Source organism: Asparagus officinalis, chromosome 4 (assembly GCF_001876935.1).
Source record: "Asparagus officinalis chromosome 4, Aspof.V1, whole genome shotgun sequence".
Classification (NCBI taxonomy): domain Eukaryota; kingdom Viridiplantae; phylum Streptophyta; class Magnoliopsida; order Asparagales; family Asparagaceae; genus Asparagus; species Asparagus officinalis.
In genome coordinates, this window is record NC_033797.1 from 33,797,173 (window position 1) to 33,813,198 (window position 16,026).

General features: G+C 36.6%; 1 protein-coding gene across 1 annotated transcript; it reads right to left on the reverse strand.

Moving 5' to 3' along the window:
* On the reverse strand, positions 719-15,371 carry LOC109837151 (transcription factor E2FB-like). The gene is made up of 14 exons (XM_020405265.1): positions 15,288-15,371; positions 6,809-6,992; positions 6,590-6,637; positions 6,401-6,486; positions 6,197-6,285; positions 6,062-6,116; positions 3,153-3,205; positions 3,043-3,087; positions 2,899-2,947; positions 2,745-2,810; positions 2,587-2,663; positions 2,043-2,283; positions 1,883-1,946; positions 719-1,470 (listed from the first exon to the last, which is right to left on the reverse strand). Coding segments are annotated over exons 2-14 (894 nt in total). The 5' UTR covers positions 6,828-6,992; positions 15,288-15,371; the 3' UTR covers positions 719-1,468.

Here is a 16,026-nt window from a genome sequence, read left to right on the forward strand (position 1 = left end):
ACCTATAATAAGGCATTTCTAAACCAATAACAATCCTAAATTGAAATCCTTAAAAAAAATTTCTAGTCCTGCCCAACAATCCTCAACCGATAAGACCCCCGAATTGAATTGGTTTTCGTGCAATTGAACTTCAAAGGCAAGTCATCTTAGACTGGTTAGGGTGTCTGAAGCTTGAGGCTGTAGACTCTTCCAATTTTAATCGAACTGGTTTAACATCGTCGCTAACACGAAAAAAATAGAATTTAGTTTCTCTTATATATATGAAATCTTGCTCCTTCTAATATAACTGTTAAAAAAAATTTATATCTTAATAGCCTGTTATGGATTTCAAGGTGGTAAGAGAAGTTGGAAGATCAGGAGAGAGAAGAAATTGGAACTCAAGGGAATTTCTTTCAGCTCAGTTCCACCCCAAATTGGGAGCGAACAAAGTTTGTATTGATGAGGGTGGATATATAGGAGAACGAGGGAAATACTTAACCCTATGAAAGATTTCAAAACGTGATGAAATAGTTTCTACCACCTTCCCTCCTCCCATATTCCCCTACATTCAAGTACGTTGTAACTAAATCCGAAAATAAACCCCTTGGTCATTCTGAAGTTACTTCAAACCACCGATTTGCAAAGTACGTAAGAATAAACGAAAAAAAATTGAGCATTCAAAACGAACAAAAATTATTCCGCCATAAAAATTGTTTACAGGAAAATGTATTCGCCTGTCGATGGGTCTGTTTCATACTGAATCATTGATAATGAGATTCTATCTCATCATCATTACACGCAAGGATGCATTTTGCTTACATAGCAATTCTTCTACCCTTTCGGGTCAATACTTGAGTATCAAATGTCCTTACATCTGATTGCAAAATCGACCATCTATATCAAAATATTGCACTACACACAAGTTTTGCAGCAGGGCATCACTGTAATGCTTCTATTTGATTCAAATTGTGACTGATGCTTGGTAAGATCTTAACTGCAGCTTTAGGTAACAGAGAAGAGTTGAACAAGATTGCCAGCACAGAAATAACCAACATTCGACATTTCTCTCCACGAATCTCATTCCCCTATATATGATCCTCGGGGATGATCAGAACATGGGTACAAGTACACAGATTTTTCTCAACAATAAACAATTGCACAAGAAAATTAAGTTAGTAATTGTTTAATAGCCTAAACTTGAGCCCTTATACTTTGTGGCTATATTATTAATAATGCAGACTATCATCAATATTTACAGATTTACATATCTCAGGTCAGGGAGGAAATGAAAAGATTCCAACCCCAGCTACTCTTGCCTAATGTGGTGCCACCTTCTATATTCTTTACAGGTGAAGGGATTAAAGCTTCTTCCCTTCAAGCAGGCATTCAGCCGAGCAAGCCCATTAGCGCATAATCCATTCTCATTTTGGAGAATCCTGCTGGTAAATTTTCATCATGATCATGGAATGTACTCCATCTTCTCCTGTCATTCTGGATTTCATTGGGGTAAAGGAATTTGCAAGTTATTTTTGGCATTTAAAGGGTAAATTTGACAGCCCCACCTGCCCCCAACAAAATATTTAAAAAATTGTTTGGAAATTCGGCTTAACCCCCAAAACCTTTTCAGATAACCCCCAAAAAATTGGGGGTTATTTCAAAATAGATTCAGAAAAATGCAAAAGTTTAGGGGTTGAGTAATATTTCCATACTTTTGGGGTTATTTCAAATTGGGCCAACCTTCCTGGTGGTTTTGTGAAATTTACCCTCTAAAGAAGTTTTCTATTGATACAAGTAGCAACCTCTTCAAGTTATAGTGGCTTTGCCAAGATCAGCCTCTGAAAAATCCAAGCCTTTTACAGCGTGGTGGCAGATAGTACAGGAAAATTCTCTTAGAAAAGGATACACTCATTCCACATATCCGTGAGGCTACCTTGTTGATCTGTCTCAAACCAATAGTCAGCATCTACCTGCAAGTTACCAAAAGATGTGATAACCTATACACAAGCTCCCTCGAGCTTTCTAGATTGAAAATTTCCATCATTCAGTGTATTTTAGATACTTACATTGACATCAGGTGGAACAATCTTCACTATGCCACCTACTTGTTCGTCATAAATCAAAGGATCTGAAGATATTTTCTGAGTATCGGCCTCTTGCATGGGGGCTGATGTTGTCGCAGTAGCTTGGTCTGATGGATGCATAGTGGGTCCTTCATCCCTGTTATTATGATTATTATCAAAAGAACAATCCATGGGTACCAGTTGATGCCCTTCGTTTGAAGCCTGAGGTTTCTCTTCATTACTGCTGTAACATTAGAGCAGCAAAATATTTGCATTAAGGACGCAGAAATTCAGATGAAAAATGTTCACTGAAGTTCCCCTTATAGTAAGATCTACACACTAAGAACTTTGTGAGATCATTATTTCTTTCTAATTAACTATTCTCAGGTGGAATCTTTTCTTTAAAACTGCATGTATCAGATACCATATTATAGTCTAATGTCACACATTAAGTTGAGATGCATCTTGCAGTGGTTAACTTGAACTTGCACCTCATAATATCATTTACCAATAATTTAATTATCTCATGCGGCAGCCAAGCAGATACCTGATCAGGAAGCAATTGATGGGACCCATTGAGGTTCTCAAAAAGACCTGGTATCGCCTCTGTGAGAAACCAAGACCCTACACATAAAAGTAACCCATCAGTAAGTAAATCTACCATAATCATCAACATCTCAATTTGTTCAGCTCTCTCTTGCACACCTCATCAGGATCTGGAACCTCGATACTAGTTCCATGAGGAGCTTTTATTGCCATTAATGTGGAATTCTGAAAAACAAAGTAAGATGTCTGAGAATATTTCAAAAATATTAGCTAAAATGTGAGGGTAAATCAGAAGGATCCATGGAAGTCAAACCTGAAAACATGGAAGGCTATTGATATCTTCCTTAGTGAGGTAGAGATACCTAATGAAATTAATGGACATTAATATAGACAAATATAAATAACAATAATGTAGAATAACTATGACGCAAAGAGAAGCATTTCAGAAATGACTTACTTCAAATCCCTTTCCTTCAAAACTCTCAAATTTTCTTCCATCTCCCTGCAAAAGTAACCAGTGTCAGATTAAGGGTCACATCAAAGCTGAGATAAACTTTAAGAACTCACCTTATCATTTTATCAATTCTGCACTCTTCCTTAAACAGAGATTCATTTGCAGCCTGTAAGACATTTAGAAAGACACCATTATACATTGTACACATGTCAAATGTTGTATTATAAGAAGCAGAATAACCATGGTAGATTGGTATGAAGAATCATACACACTAAATCATTAAATATATGTATACATAAGATAGTGCTAGACACAGCACTCGTATCTCCAACATCTATTTTTCTCTCTAATCTCAGAACTTTCACCGTACTCTTGCAGTCGTTAATGTGAAGCATTAAATATAGCAATTTTAGAGAGATGTAGAACAGAAAGAAGAGCTGCCCTCTCACAGAGATGAAGGAGGAAGCAGCATGATTCATGCTCCCATTTAAGAATGCCAGTAAATATGTTCCAATTAGTACATACAAAGTTCACAAAAAAGCTACCGTCCATACTTTTAATAACCGGGTGTTAAGTGTTAACAAAATAGCATTCACTTGTATGGTGATTCAGATCTAAAGTAGGAAGATAAACAGAGTGGTAGATTAGATATTATTAACATAAACGAGATAGGATATACTCTCATTTGTAAATAAAGAAATATCAAAATCTTTTGTGGAGCATTATAAAGTTTGTATGTGTGTGTTTGTGCGGAAGTAGATCAAAGGATGCAGGGTACAGTCAGATACCTATGTGGTGCACAGAAAAACTGGTGCGCAAACTAAATTCCAAGTTTCAACGTGTATGAATTTGCAAGTGAAAATGAAGTTGTGAAAACTAGTTGGCAGAAAACTGAGGCTTGGCTCAGTGTTAAATGATGGGTTGGACTGTGACAAATCCCAAGTTCAAGTCCAGGCTTTAATCACAAAAAGAAACGGAAGGAAAAAAATGACGGCCAGGGTAAAGCTAAGCTGGATAGTCCAGCCAGTTAGGAACCAAGCAATTTCTTACATTGATTTCCAGGTCAGAGATCAAAACAAGAATAAAGATTGTAGCATTTGGGAGGCCCTAGGAAAGTGTTTGGAAAATTATAGTGCAACTTGTTAATGATGAAGAGCAGAAGAGCATTGAGCAAATTACTTATAAGAGAGAACCTGCAGCATTAAAAAAAAGATGGAAAATTCAGATTATTTGTTCCAAATTCACTGCAAGAGGAGGGAAGACCTGACATCCCCACTCAGTTGTGAATCTACAGACTGATTAGAGAGAAGGGAGAAAAGGGCCAGGTAATTGGATATGCGGCAGTTGTCATGCAGGTGCATATGAATTACATGGAAACATTAGATGCTTTACAAGCAAGAAAAAAGACATATGGCAACTGAACTCTCCAAAAGTTTCTATCAGCCCTTAAGTTGAGAGCGCCCCCTGCTGTGTGAGACGAGACATCACTTTCTGAAGGTGCTTCTAACAGAGGTGGTCCCAGAAGAATTGACAACCTTATAGGGGCACCATATGGGACTCGCCAACAGGAAGTATTTTTGTTTGCTGCATTCTATGTTACCTGGGTATTTCTATCGGAAGTCATACTTGTACCTGACACGTACACATACCCATAACCATACAGAACTTCTTGGATGCTTCTTGAATATATGCAAATGTTTACTCAATTATATAATAATTATTTTAATTTAAAACGTTCATCATACACTTCTTGGGCGTATATCCTATACTTCACATCTATTTCTTATATACTGATCTAATGTAAATGAAAGAACAATATTGATCTTATGTAAATTTTAACTTTATTTTTATATATATATATATAATATATATATATATATATATATAATATATATATATATATATATATAATATATATATAATATTAACTTATTATATATAAATAAATAAATATATATATATATAATATATATAAAATATATATATATAAATAAATATATATATAATATATATATATATAATATATATATATAAATATATATTTATATATATATATATATATTTAATATATATATTATATATATATAATATATATATAATATATATATATATATAATATATTAATATATATATATATATATATATATATATATATATAACACAACACTCATGTCACACACCCGTACCTGTACAAATGCAACTTAGGCTGCGTCTACTTCGCTTCTATGCTGCCGGGAGAAATTCCTTATTTAGGTTATCTTCAAGTACTTCCATTTATAATTTAGTACAAGTTTTGACTGAAACATGACAGATGTGAAAGGTTTCAGTTCTGTTTAGTTATTGCTCATGAGAAGTTTTGTGGAGACTGAATACACATATCCCAGAAAAAATATATAGAAAATATTAGGGTTTCAAAGCGCAAAAAACTCAACCATGATGAAAGTACATGGAGGAAACTTGCATATTAATCCATCAGCTATTCAAGTTATGCCGCCAAAATAATCACCAAACTCATTATGTATATCAAAAACCATTCCTATATGGAGGTAAACTTTATTATGAAACAAGACAGCAAAAGTTGCTACATTCAATCAGCCAACTATCAAGGACTTTTGTGACAATTGAGCACGCATACTCTCAAGAATACTAAACTGTACTTAGACGCATATTAGTATATATTTCCACTTACACTTCAATATACACTTTTCAGCTTCTCCAAAGTGCAAATAGCAAAAATGAATGTAACATACAAGACCACAGGATATGAAGGAAATGCAGCTGGGTATTAGTATGGAAATTAAGCAGTATGCAAAACGTAAAAAAGCAAACAATTATGCACTTAGCACTAAACCAGATCAGTTAGAAAATATATGTTCTTCAGATACCCCAACTTAGAAGTATCACTAATGTAATGATGCATCCTATACAGTAAGGCCGAGCTTCATCGGGACAGTTCATAATATCAAAGAAGAACATATGAGCAATGAAGATGTAAAGAATAAATTTAACAATGCTGTCCTACCTTCAATTCAGCAATTTGGTTGTCAAGCTCCATAGATCCAAACACTTCATCACCCCTTTTCATACAGATGCATCATTACTTTTTACTTTTAAAAATTAGAGTAAGAAAGCAAAACAATAAGTGTTTAGCACTTACTTCCAACTTATCCTGTTCTTCAGGTTCTTTTCCATTAGTCCTACTCCTTCAAGAACATTGGTTATATCATATATCCTCCTCTTTTGCACCTGTTACGATTAGAAAATATATAAAATATGATATTACTGGTGTAAGACGTACAAGAACATCCTAACTTATGAAATTGGACAGTGATAAACATCATATAAGGCGGCGAGAACATACTTCCAAAAGCTCAGCTGCTCTGTTTAAATCCAGTGTTCCATCCTCTTGTCTTTGAAGCAGATTAACAAATTTCTTTGTCAACAAGCCTGCCACGACATATGTTCAGAGGATATATACATATTACTGTATGTAAAAAAGTTATGGACCAGAGGCTACAGAAAGTGTGCCCATATGTTGGTATCAGCTTACTTAGAGAACTATCATAACGACAGCTGGAACCCAAGGGATCTGGAACACCTGAAAATAAGCAGCACTCATCAAGCATTGATTTGGTTTATTTCATAGAACAGAGAAGTTGTTTATCTACTTCTGTAGACAAGCTTGATTAAACTAAAGATATCATTGCATTTCAAATGAGCTCATCATGTAATGCAATAATGTTTAGACCTCCAATTCAGTATAATTTACCATCAACTGAGACAGGCATCTGTGGCAGGAGTCTTTTATTTTTCTGCTTTCGGATTTTCTGTTTACCACTGGCAGCAGGCAAAGTTGGAGAAACATGAGGTCTGATTTCTTTCTTGCGCCCTTGTTCAGTTGTCCCTTGCTCACTCTTAATTTTATGACCTTCTGTTTTCACTGTCGGTTTTAACTGCAAAAAGACCTGTGTATTTAATACTTGTAACTAACAGCCCAAATTTTCATTCACCAAAATAGAGAAGAAAAAAAAAAGATCAATTCATAACAATATAGTGTCAGAAAAATTCAGCTAGTCAAAGAACTTGAACAGATGAAAATGAAACAGAGAAAAATTCAGCTAGTCAAAGAACTTGAACAGATGAAAATGAAACAGAGAAAAATTCAGCTAGTCAAATAACTTGAACAGATGAAAATGAAACAGATTGAACAACAAATGTAGAAAAAGAAGCAAACTCGAAAGGTGTTAGGATGGTCTAACAGAGAAAAACAGGGATAAATATTTTGGGGCTTCCTTTGCAGGAATTAAATGGTCCAGAATGGAGAACTTCTCCTTAACACAGACATTTAATTAACAAATTGTCAGTAGCATCCAAAAAACAGAACATGAACCACGATCATGAGCATTTGTTACTTAGGAGTATTAACTAAGACTGAGTCAATATGAATACAAAACATAGGGGAAATTTGAGTAACTATATCTAAGAATAGGGTGTTGCACTATATTCATGCATATTTTTTGTTGATAGCTACGATATTGGACAATAGTGACGCAAATATAGTAATAATAATAATAATAATAATAATAATAATAATAATTCCCTCTCCTTGCCATCAATTAGAAGTTAGAACGCTTCATTGAGAATAATGATGACATTGTCAAGCTGCACTGCAGCAATCTGGGCAAGTCAAGTCTGATCCTGTATCTGTTTCATGGAAATGCCATAGTTATTCGTGGCCACTGGATACTAGCATTATATTATACAGAATATTGAATAGACATTATCCCAATAAAGCACTGGATCTTTCATAAGCATCTCAGATGTGCATCACAAATGCAATGTTGCAGCAAAAATAGGGCTACAGAAATCTGTTCGAACTATCAGAGTACTGGAAAACATTATGATGAAAAAGTTACTTTTGTCTCCACTAAAAAAAAGATACTTTTGTCAAGGCATACAACTTTAACTGTAGGCAATTTTAGTCTTGCCTAGTCAAAAATGCAGTCCTCCTTCCAAATAGTCCAAAAGCAAGGAGAATAAAAAATAATTCAAGTCCTTGTGACTCTCCTTTATACTTGACTCTCCTTTATACTTACTTGTGTGGATTACCTGATGGGGACAAGAACGACAGTTTCCATATTTGCTATTTACTTTCTTTTGATTTTTATTTTAGTAGTTATTTCAGTTTAGATTTGAATTTTGAATTTTAAATTGTGGTTTAAATTTGGTAGTTAATAAGTTTTAGTAACTGAGAGATTTGAGTGATTGATTATGAGAGATTTGAGTGATTATGAGAGATTTAAGGGATTATGTATTTTCTTTTTTATTTAAAACACTCATGTAATCAATTGAAAGGATAATGAAGAAATGAAAACAAAATATTGTTGGCTGAAATGGTTGGTGTGAAACCACCGGGTGTGTAACCCTAGGCCACTATTCTGTGTTTCTGATGCCTTATTTATCTTTCAAACTATTGTAATCGAATTCGCCTCATTTGTTAGTCTTCTGATGCCTTATTTATCTTTCAAACTATTTTTCTGTTAATCTCACTTTATTAGTTAATTGCATGATTAGTTCATCTCTAAATTCTTATCATATATTTCACTGTTTAAATTATACTTGTGAGTTGAGAGGAACTGAACATGTGACTGTTAAAGTTTAATATTGATTTTAGAACTTTGCGAAATGATAATGAATACTGTCATTAAATTATTTGAGATTGGAATTGTTTATGATTATCGTGCAAATCTTGTTTAAATCCATCTGTCATATTAATTGTTTCGAATTAATTTCTTACCGAATATCATGATTTTTGGCGAAACGGTGCGTTGTTCAAATTAAATCGCTGATTCTGATAGACCCCCTGTTTCGTTTCGCATCATTTTTGGTATCAGAGCATGGTTCTAGGGTAGGAATTTTTTGCATTGTTCTAGGGTAGAATTTTTTTTTAGATTAGTTGAGTCATTTATTTGATATTAAAAAAATCGCATTCATCTCATTTAGCTGTTTGTGCACACCATTCATCTCATCTAGTTGTTAGTGCATGCCCACTCGCACAGGTCTACCCTATCAATTTAGGAGAGTCAAGTGAGTCAACTAGTGAGTCAAGCATGTCAGGCAATACAAATCCCGAATTCTCCGAACTACTTAAGCAAATCGCTGAGTTAAACGGGCAAATAAGTAACTTAACACATGAGAGTAGAGCTACCCGTGAGACCCTGAATAACACCAACGAGAGACGTGCTAGGTTAGAAGAAACGCGGGTTACAACTCCGCCACGAGGTCAAGGGTATGGATATCCACCGCAAGGTCATGGGTACATCGTTCATCGACCTCCGCCTCAACTTGTGTCTGATCCACCAACCTTTGATGGTAAGCTCGATCCACAAACTTTCTTTAACTGGCTGAAGAGCATGGATCGCTACTTCAATTGGTACGCCCTGACAGAATCCCAAAAAATCAAGTTTGTCACAATAAAACTCACTGGACCCGCCTGCCAATATTGGTCCAACTTCGAAATGATAAGGCATATTAGATGTGAGTTACCAATTTTTACTTGGCGAGAAATGGCCGACGAACTAAAACGAAAATACATCCCGCCATCGTTTATTCATAGAGTTCTAGATAAGTGGCATTGTCTTACTCAGGGAACCAAATCTGCAAAAGAGTACGTTGTTCAATTTGATGAATTATTTACTCGATGCAGCACCATTGAACCAGAGGCACCGATGAAAGTCTTATCAAAATTTATAGTTAGATTAAGAAGCGACCTCCAAACCGAACTCTTTGCTAGAGGAGTAAACACCCTTGAGAGAGCTTACGCCTTAGTTCAAGATTTAGATAAAGCCAAATTACACAAATCTCACAGGGCTCGGTATTTTCAAACTCATTCCTCCCAGTTTTCCCGGGCCAATACCTCTAGTCAGCCTCCGAGTCGATCTAACACTAGTTCTTCCCAGTCTAGAGTCAATTCCAAGGGCCAGAAGTCAGAGAGATCTCTCTCCAAACTTAGACCAATAATTCAGTGTTGCAATTGTCAATGATATGGGCACGTTGCATCCGTCTGTACAACACCATTCAGAGTTAGAATTAATAAGCCGCCTATAACGGAATCAAAATCTATTATTGGGGAAACCGTTAACTAGGCCATAGATTTGATAGAATCTAACTCTGATAAGAAATTCTAGAATACTAAAATTGACAAACCATGCATTCCCATTTCTTCTGAAACTACCCCTCTGATCACGGAGCCCACTAATGTTATCTTTGAAGTTTTTTTTGAAATTTAAACCCCAACTCCTCCCAAACCAACTCCAGTGATTGAAAACGTTGTTGATATTCCCCACAAAGTCCTCCCTGACAAACATGACACCCAACACGTTCCTGATTTAGTTCTTAATTCGGTTCACTCGGATATCTGTATAGAAGTTGAAACCCAAACTGAGCATAGTGAAACAGCTATCATATTAGATATCACATCCCCATGCATTGTTCCGATAGTCACTCACACATACACTGATCTTTTTTGGGAATCTATAGTGATTAGGATACAAGTTTGAGCACGAGTATTTTTATTTCCTTTCTCCTTCATACTAAACACTCAAAAACACTCCTTCATGCATGTGTTTGCACGTTCCTCCTTATCACTGTAAAAATAGGAAATTTGTTATACATATTAACGACGGAATACCTAATTATTCCATTTGATAGAGGACGTCATGCATTTTAAACACTTCATTGAGTTACATCTGTCATTGATTGCATTGTTCAAGTCTGCATTTCGTGCGTAATCATTTGAATTAATTCACATCATTTTGAATTGCATTGGTCATATATTAGGGAATCAGTAATGTAATTTGAATAAATACACGTTAACTGAAATGAATGATATGGAGTCAAAACATAATTTTAAAACTATTAATGATGATATTTAAGATGGTTTGGACATGTCCAAAACAGTTTCTTTATAACTGTTTAAGATTTGACATGATATTTATGAACTTTTTCAACTCTTGAAATAATTAATGGCAACATTTATATTATCTATTTGGTCATTGTTCTATTCTTAATATTGATTGATTAAACAGTTCATAATGTTATTGACAGTCCACTGATATAAGTCTGACCCCACTTCTATATATTCACCCAAGTTACAGTGAATTTTGATAATATTTTAGATGGTGAGTTTACAATGTAACTTAACTAATGATTTGAGACGCAGAAAAACAACTGACGGTAGATTAAGATGCAGACTGAGTATATTGAAGATGACAAGTTTCTACAGTTAACTCGACGGAGTCGAGTTTTTTCCCACCCGGCGAGAATGATGGGGACAAGAACGACAGTTTCCATATTTGCTATTTACTTTCTTTTGATTTTTATTTTAGTAGTTATTTCAGTTTAGATTTGAATTTTGAATTTTAAATTGTGGTTTAAATTTGGTAGTTAATAAGTTTTAATAACTGAGAGATTTGAGTGATTGATTATGAGAGATTTGAGTGATTATGAGAGATTTGAGGGATTATGTATTTTCTTTTTTATTTAAAACACTCTTGTAATCAATTGAAAGGATAATGAAGAAATGAAAACAAAATATAGTTGGCTGAAATGGTTGGTGTGAAACCACCGAGTGTGAAACCCTAGGCCACTATTCTGTGTTTCTTCTCTTCTCTTGCGAGCCGCCAATCCCGAACTTGAGCTTCCTAACAAGTCGCCGCGTCCTCCGTCGTCCTCGTCGTCGTCAAATCTCTCGCTGCCCTCGTCGCCGTCGGCTCTGCAATCACGACCCCGTCAAGATCTCTCCCACTCGTCGTGAAATCTCTGCTCTCTGCCACCTCTAAACAGCCTCGCCCACGTCGTCCCGCCGTCCGCTCGTGTCGTCAGTCGTCCACGCCGTCACGACGCCCGCGTTGTTCTTTCGCCGCCCTCAATCCACCGTCGAACAATCTGCCACCGTCTTCAGCTTCCTCTGACAACTCACCCTATTTCAGATCGAAGAAGCGTTGAGGAGATCATTCGGATCTGAGCTGCTTTGAAGCAGACCCGACCCTATTTAATTTGGGTCTGGTTTGTTTTGTTCAGACCGAACCGGGTTAGTTGAACATGATTCCTAGCTCGGTTCCAACTCACACTTGTTCAGATACGTTTGGAACCCAGTTCGAGCCCGATTCGAATTCGCCTCATTAGTTAGTCTTCTGATGCCTTATTTATCTTTCAAACTATTTTTCTGTTAATCTCACTTTATTAGTTAATTGCATGATTAGTTCATCTCTAAATTATTATCATATATTTCACTGTTTAAATTATACTTGTGAGTTGAGAGGAACTGAACATGTGCCTGTTAAAGTTTAATATTGATTTTAGAACTTTAAGAAATGATAATGAATACTGTCATTAAATTATTTGAGATTGGAATTGTTTATGATTATCATGCAAATCTTGTTTAAATCCATCTGTCATATTAACTGTTTCGAATTAATTTCCTACCGAATATCATGATTTTTGGCGAAACGGTGCGTTGTTCAAATTAAATCGCTGATTCTGATAGACCCCCTGTTTCGTTTCGCATCATTTTTGGTATCCATTACCGCTATCATAAACAATCAATGACACAAGAAAAGGGTTAAGAGACAAACTCGTATGCATACAACAACAGCCTATTTCTCCAGCTCTGAGATCAGCTACGTTAAAACTTTTTCCCCGTTCAGCTTTGTGAAGGATCACTCTGTTATTTATCTTCTCTGATAGCCTTGATCCATGTTAATTTCGGTCAGCTCCTAGTTCTATCTGCACCCTTCAACTACTTCCCAGCCTTCATTCGATTACTATTTTGAATACCTTTTCTATGGTCTGACACATGCACATTTTCATTTGCTCCTAGTCCTCTCCACTCCTATGACTATGTTTGACCATGTCCATTTGATGTGCAATATTGATTTGCGCATTTGCCTTGTGCATGTGTCCTGATCTTCTCAGTCATTGTTTTATTTATCCTGAAAGAGAACTTCTTATAGCTTCTTATACTTTTGACCATTCTTGTCCTCTCTGTCAATTATATCTACTATGCTATTGCAGATCCGTCTCAACATTCTCATTTCAGCTACACACTTATTTTGCACAATTTCTTAGTTTACCAACACAGGATTGAAGCATGGTCAATCTTAAGCCATTAATAATTTCTCACCTTCAGTTGCCTCAGTATTTGACAGTCATATCATACCTAAAGGCACTCCTCCACTTTAAGTTTATGCTTCCTACCTACTCAAGTTTCTCTCTAATTTTGACAATTATGACGAGTCATTAGTCCAAAATAAATAAAATGATTACTCATGTACATTTCGTAACCATTGATGTGAATCAGACCTTGTTTCTTTCTTAAGACTATATCCTATGTTCTCCTTCCTTTGTCCTCGTAAGTCCAAATCTTTCAGATTCAAAAATTAACTGTCACATTTCTGCTTTAGAAAGCATTCATCTCTGCTCTTATGATATGTAAGAAGAGAGCAAAGATTGATTGTCCAGGTTACTCGAGACGCACACTAAAATATTAAACTTGTGAATGATTTTGCGGCAGAAACCTCTCTTCCTTTCCCTCTCCATTTCACTCAACTCTTTTTCACGATTTTCAATGATTCTATCCCGTGAAGGGTGTATTCCTACTCTTTTGCTCACCTCTTCGTTTTAGTAAACGACCATATACCCACTTTTATTAATTGGTAGGCTTTAAGAATGTAAAATAAGTATACCCTTCTCTAACATAAATCCATAATATCATGTTTCCAAATAGCCTGAACCCATGAGAGCACTAATTTCACGTGTTTCTTCCAGCATGAGAACTGTGACCATGATTTTATGAACATCTGAGAGCATATAAGTCTCTAAGTTCCAATAGAGCCGCTTGATGGAAATAGCCTTTCTTTTACTGATCAAGACCCCTTGACTGAATCCGTTGTGCTAGCTTCGTAGAATCATCATATGTTAACATTCTAGAGGAACAATGTCAGGCTCGGGTATGCTACATGGGTACAGACAGTCCAAATCCACAGACACATTTTCATTTATTAGCAGATGATAACCCAGTGCATATTCCCTCATCAAATTTCAGAAAGAGCGAGTTAACATATGTTCATTAAATCATTTAAGGAAAAAGAACTGGCATACTCTAAAGTTGACCAACAACTTGCGACTTTTACCTCTCCAAAATCTTACTTTACCATCCCCAACAACTGAGTGACTTATTTAATAAATTGGTTTGCTAGAGTTTTCAAAATATGGCACATCAAGTCTTCAAGCCACTTCTCAAAAAAAACAGGAATTCATAATCAACTCCTAATTGGGTCTATTCTCCTTCTGTAATAACAAAAACAACCCAACCCATTATAAGTTCCATCATTTTCATTTCCAATTGTAGTTTGATAGAATCACTGGCCGGTGTCAAGTTTATTTCAACAATAAGCATAGTCAAAAAGTTTATTTTCTTATCATTTCAAACATCTCAGGGTCAATACTTTTCCAATGTTCAAGGCCCTGGGAACATCTCTTACGTCATATTTGTCGCATGGAGAGGATTGCAATAGGACCAGGTCATCGCACCACAAAGAGCGTTAATCATCCAAGGAAATAAATACTAAGGTTTCAGCACAGGATTGAAGATCAGTCTTTATAAGCTCTCTCGTACTTGAGACTAAAAATGAAAATTCCAGCTTCAGGCCTAGAATTCCCATAAAAACATCGTATTACCTTTTCCTTTTGCCTTAATGTCGCCGCTAAAACGATACTCAGAAATCCAGGATATACATATGGACGTGACGGCTAAATCATAGTGATGCTGAAGACAGTAATACAATTTACGGGTGAGTGACAAATGCAGCGATTTTCAGTTAATCAAATCGACATAGACCATTGACGGCAAGAACTTGAAGAATTGCAATAAGATCAAAGATTGAACAAGCAATCCCGGTTGCAATGCACTAAACCTGAAACCCAACTCTGACCTAGAAAGTCAATCTACATTCCGGTTCACTCCTCCTCCTGAAATCAGCTCCAAATTTAATTTTTTTTTTTAAAAAAAATTAGCAATCAGGATCACGCGCATCAAAGGAAACCAAAATCAACCTAGATTCCCCCCCTAACCCTCCCTAAAATCTCAGCTTTATTCCTCGCTAATACCAGATTCCGAACACTTAAACACAACTAAATCCCAATCACGCTACAATCCGAATCGAGATTGGAGACGAGAGATCAGTTACCTGCGGTTCCTTGGGCTTGTCGGGATCAGGCAGCAGGGATCGAGCCTGAAAGCGCGCGTAGAGGCGGGCCTGGCGGCGGCGGTTGGGGCATCGGGCAGCAGGGCGTCGTTGTGGACGGGGCGGAGGATCTGAGTGGCCGGGGGCGTGGCGACCGGCCGCCGCTGGAGGCGGAGGTGGGACCCGTCGACGCCAGACATGATCGCAGGAGAGGGCGATTTTAAGAGGGGGATGGCGTAGGGTTTCGAAGAGGGGAAAGAGGGTGAAAGGAAAATTCTGGGCGGGGGGGTTTGAGATTTTAGATCGGGGAATCGAGCGGGGTGATGGCGGATTTGGAGTATTTGGGGAGTGGGGGGATTTTGGAGCGTAGATGTGAATTTTTTAGGTCACGGAAGGAGGGAAAGGAGGGAGGCGCGGTGAGTTCGAATAGATGCGCGCGCCGCCTTTGGCCTCAATTTGGCCAGCTGCTGCTGATTGAGGCTCGGACCGCGCGCGATCAGATTAAGCTTCGAGTTCGGAGGTCGGTTTCGGGTGATACATCGGGCTGTCCGGGATCGGGTTTAGGTTTGTGTTTCAAAACTTAAGCGGCAACCCGCAGGGGAAAAATAACTGGTCATTTAAATTAATTAATTAATTAATTAATTTACTTACTTTTTTACTTAAACCTAAACAATAGAACTAGTTTGGTATTGTTGAAGCTTATGATAAGTCAGTTATATAAGTAGTTTTTATAGAAGCAATT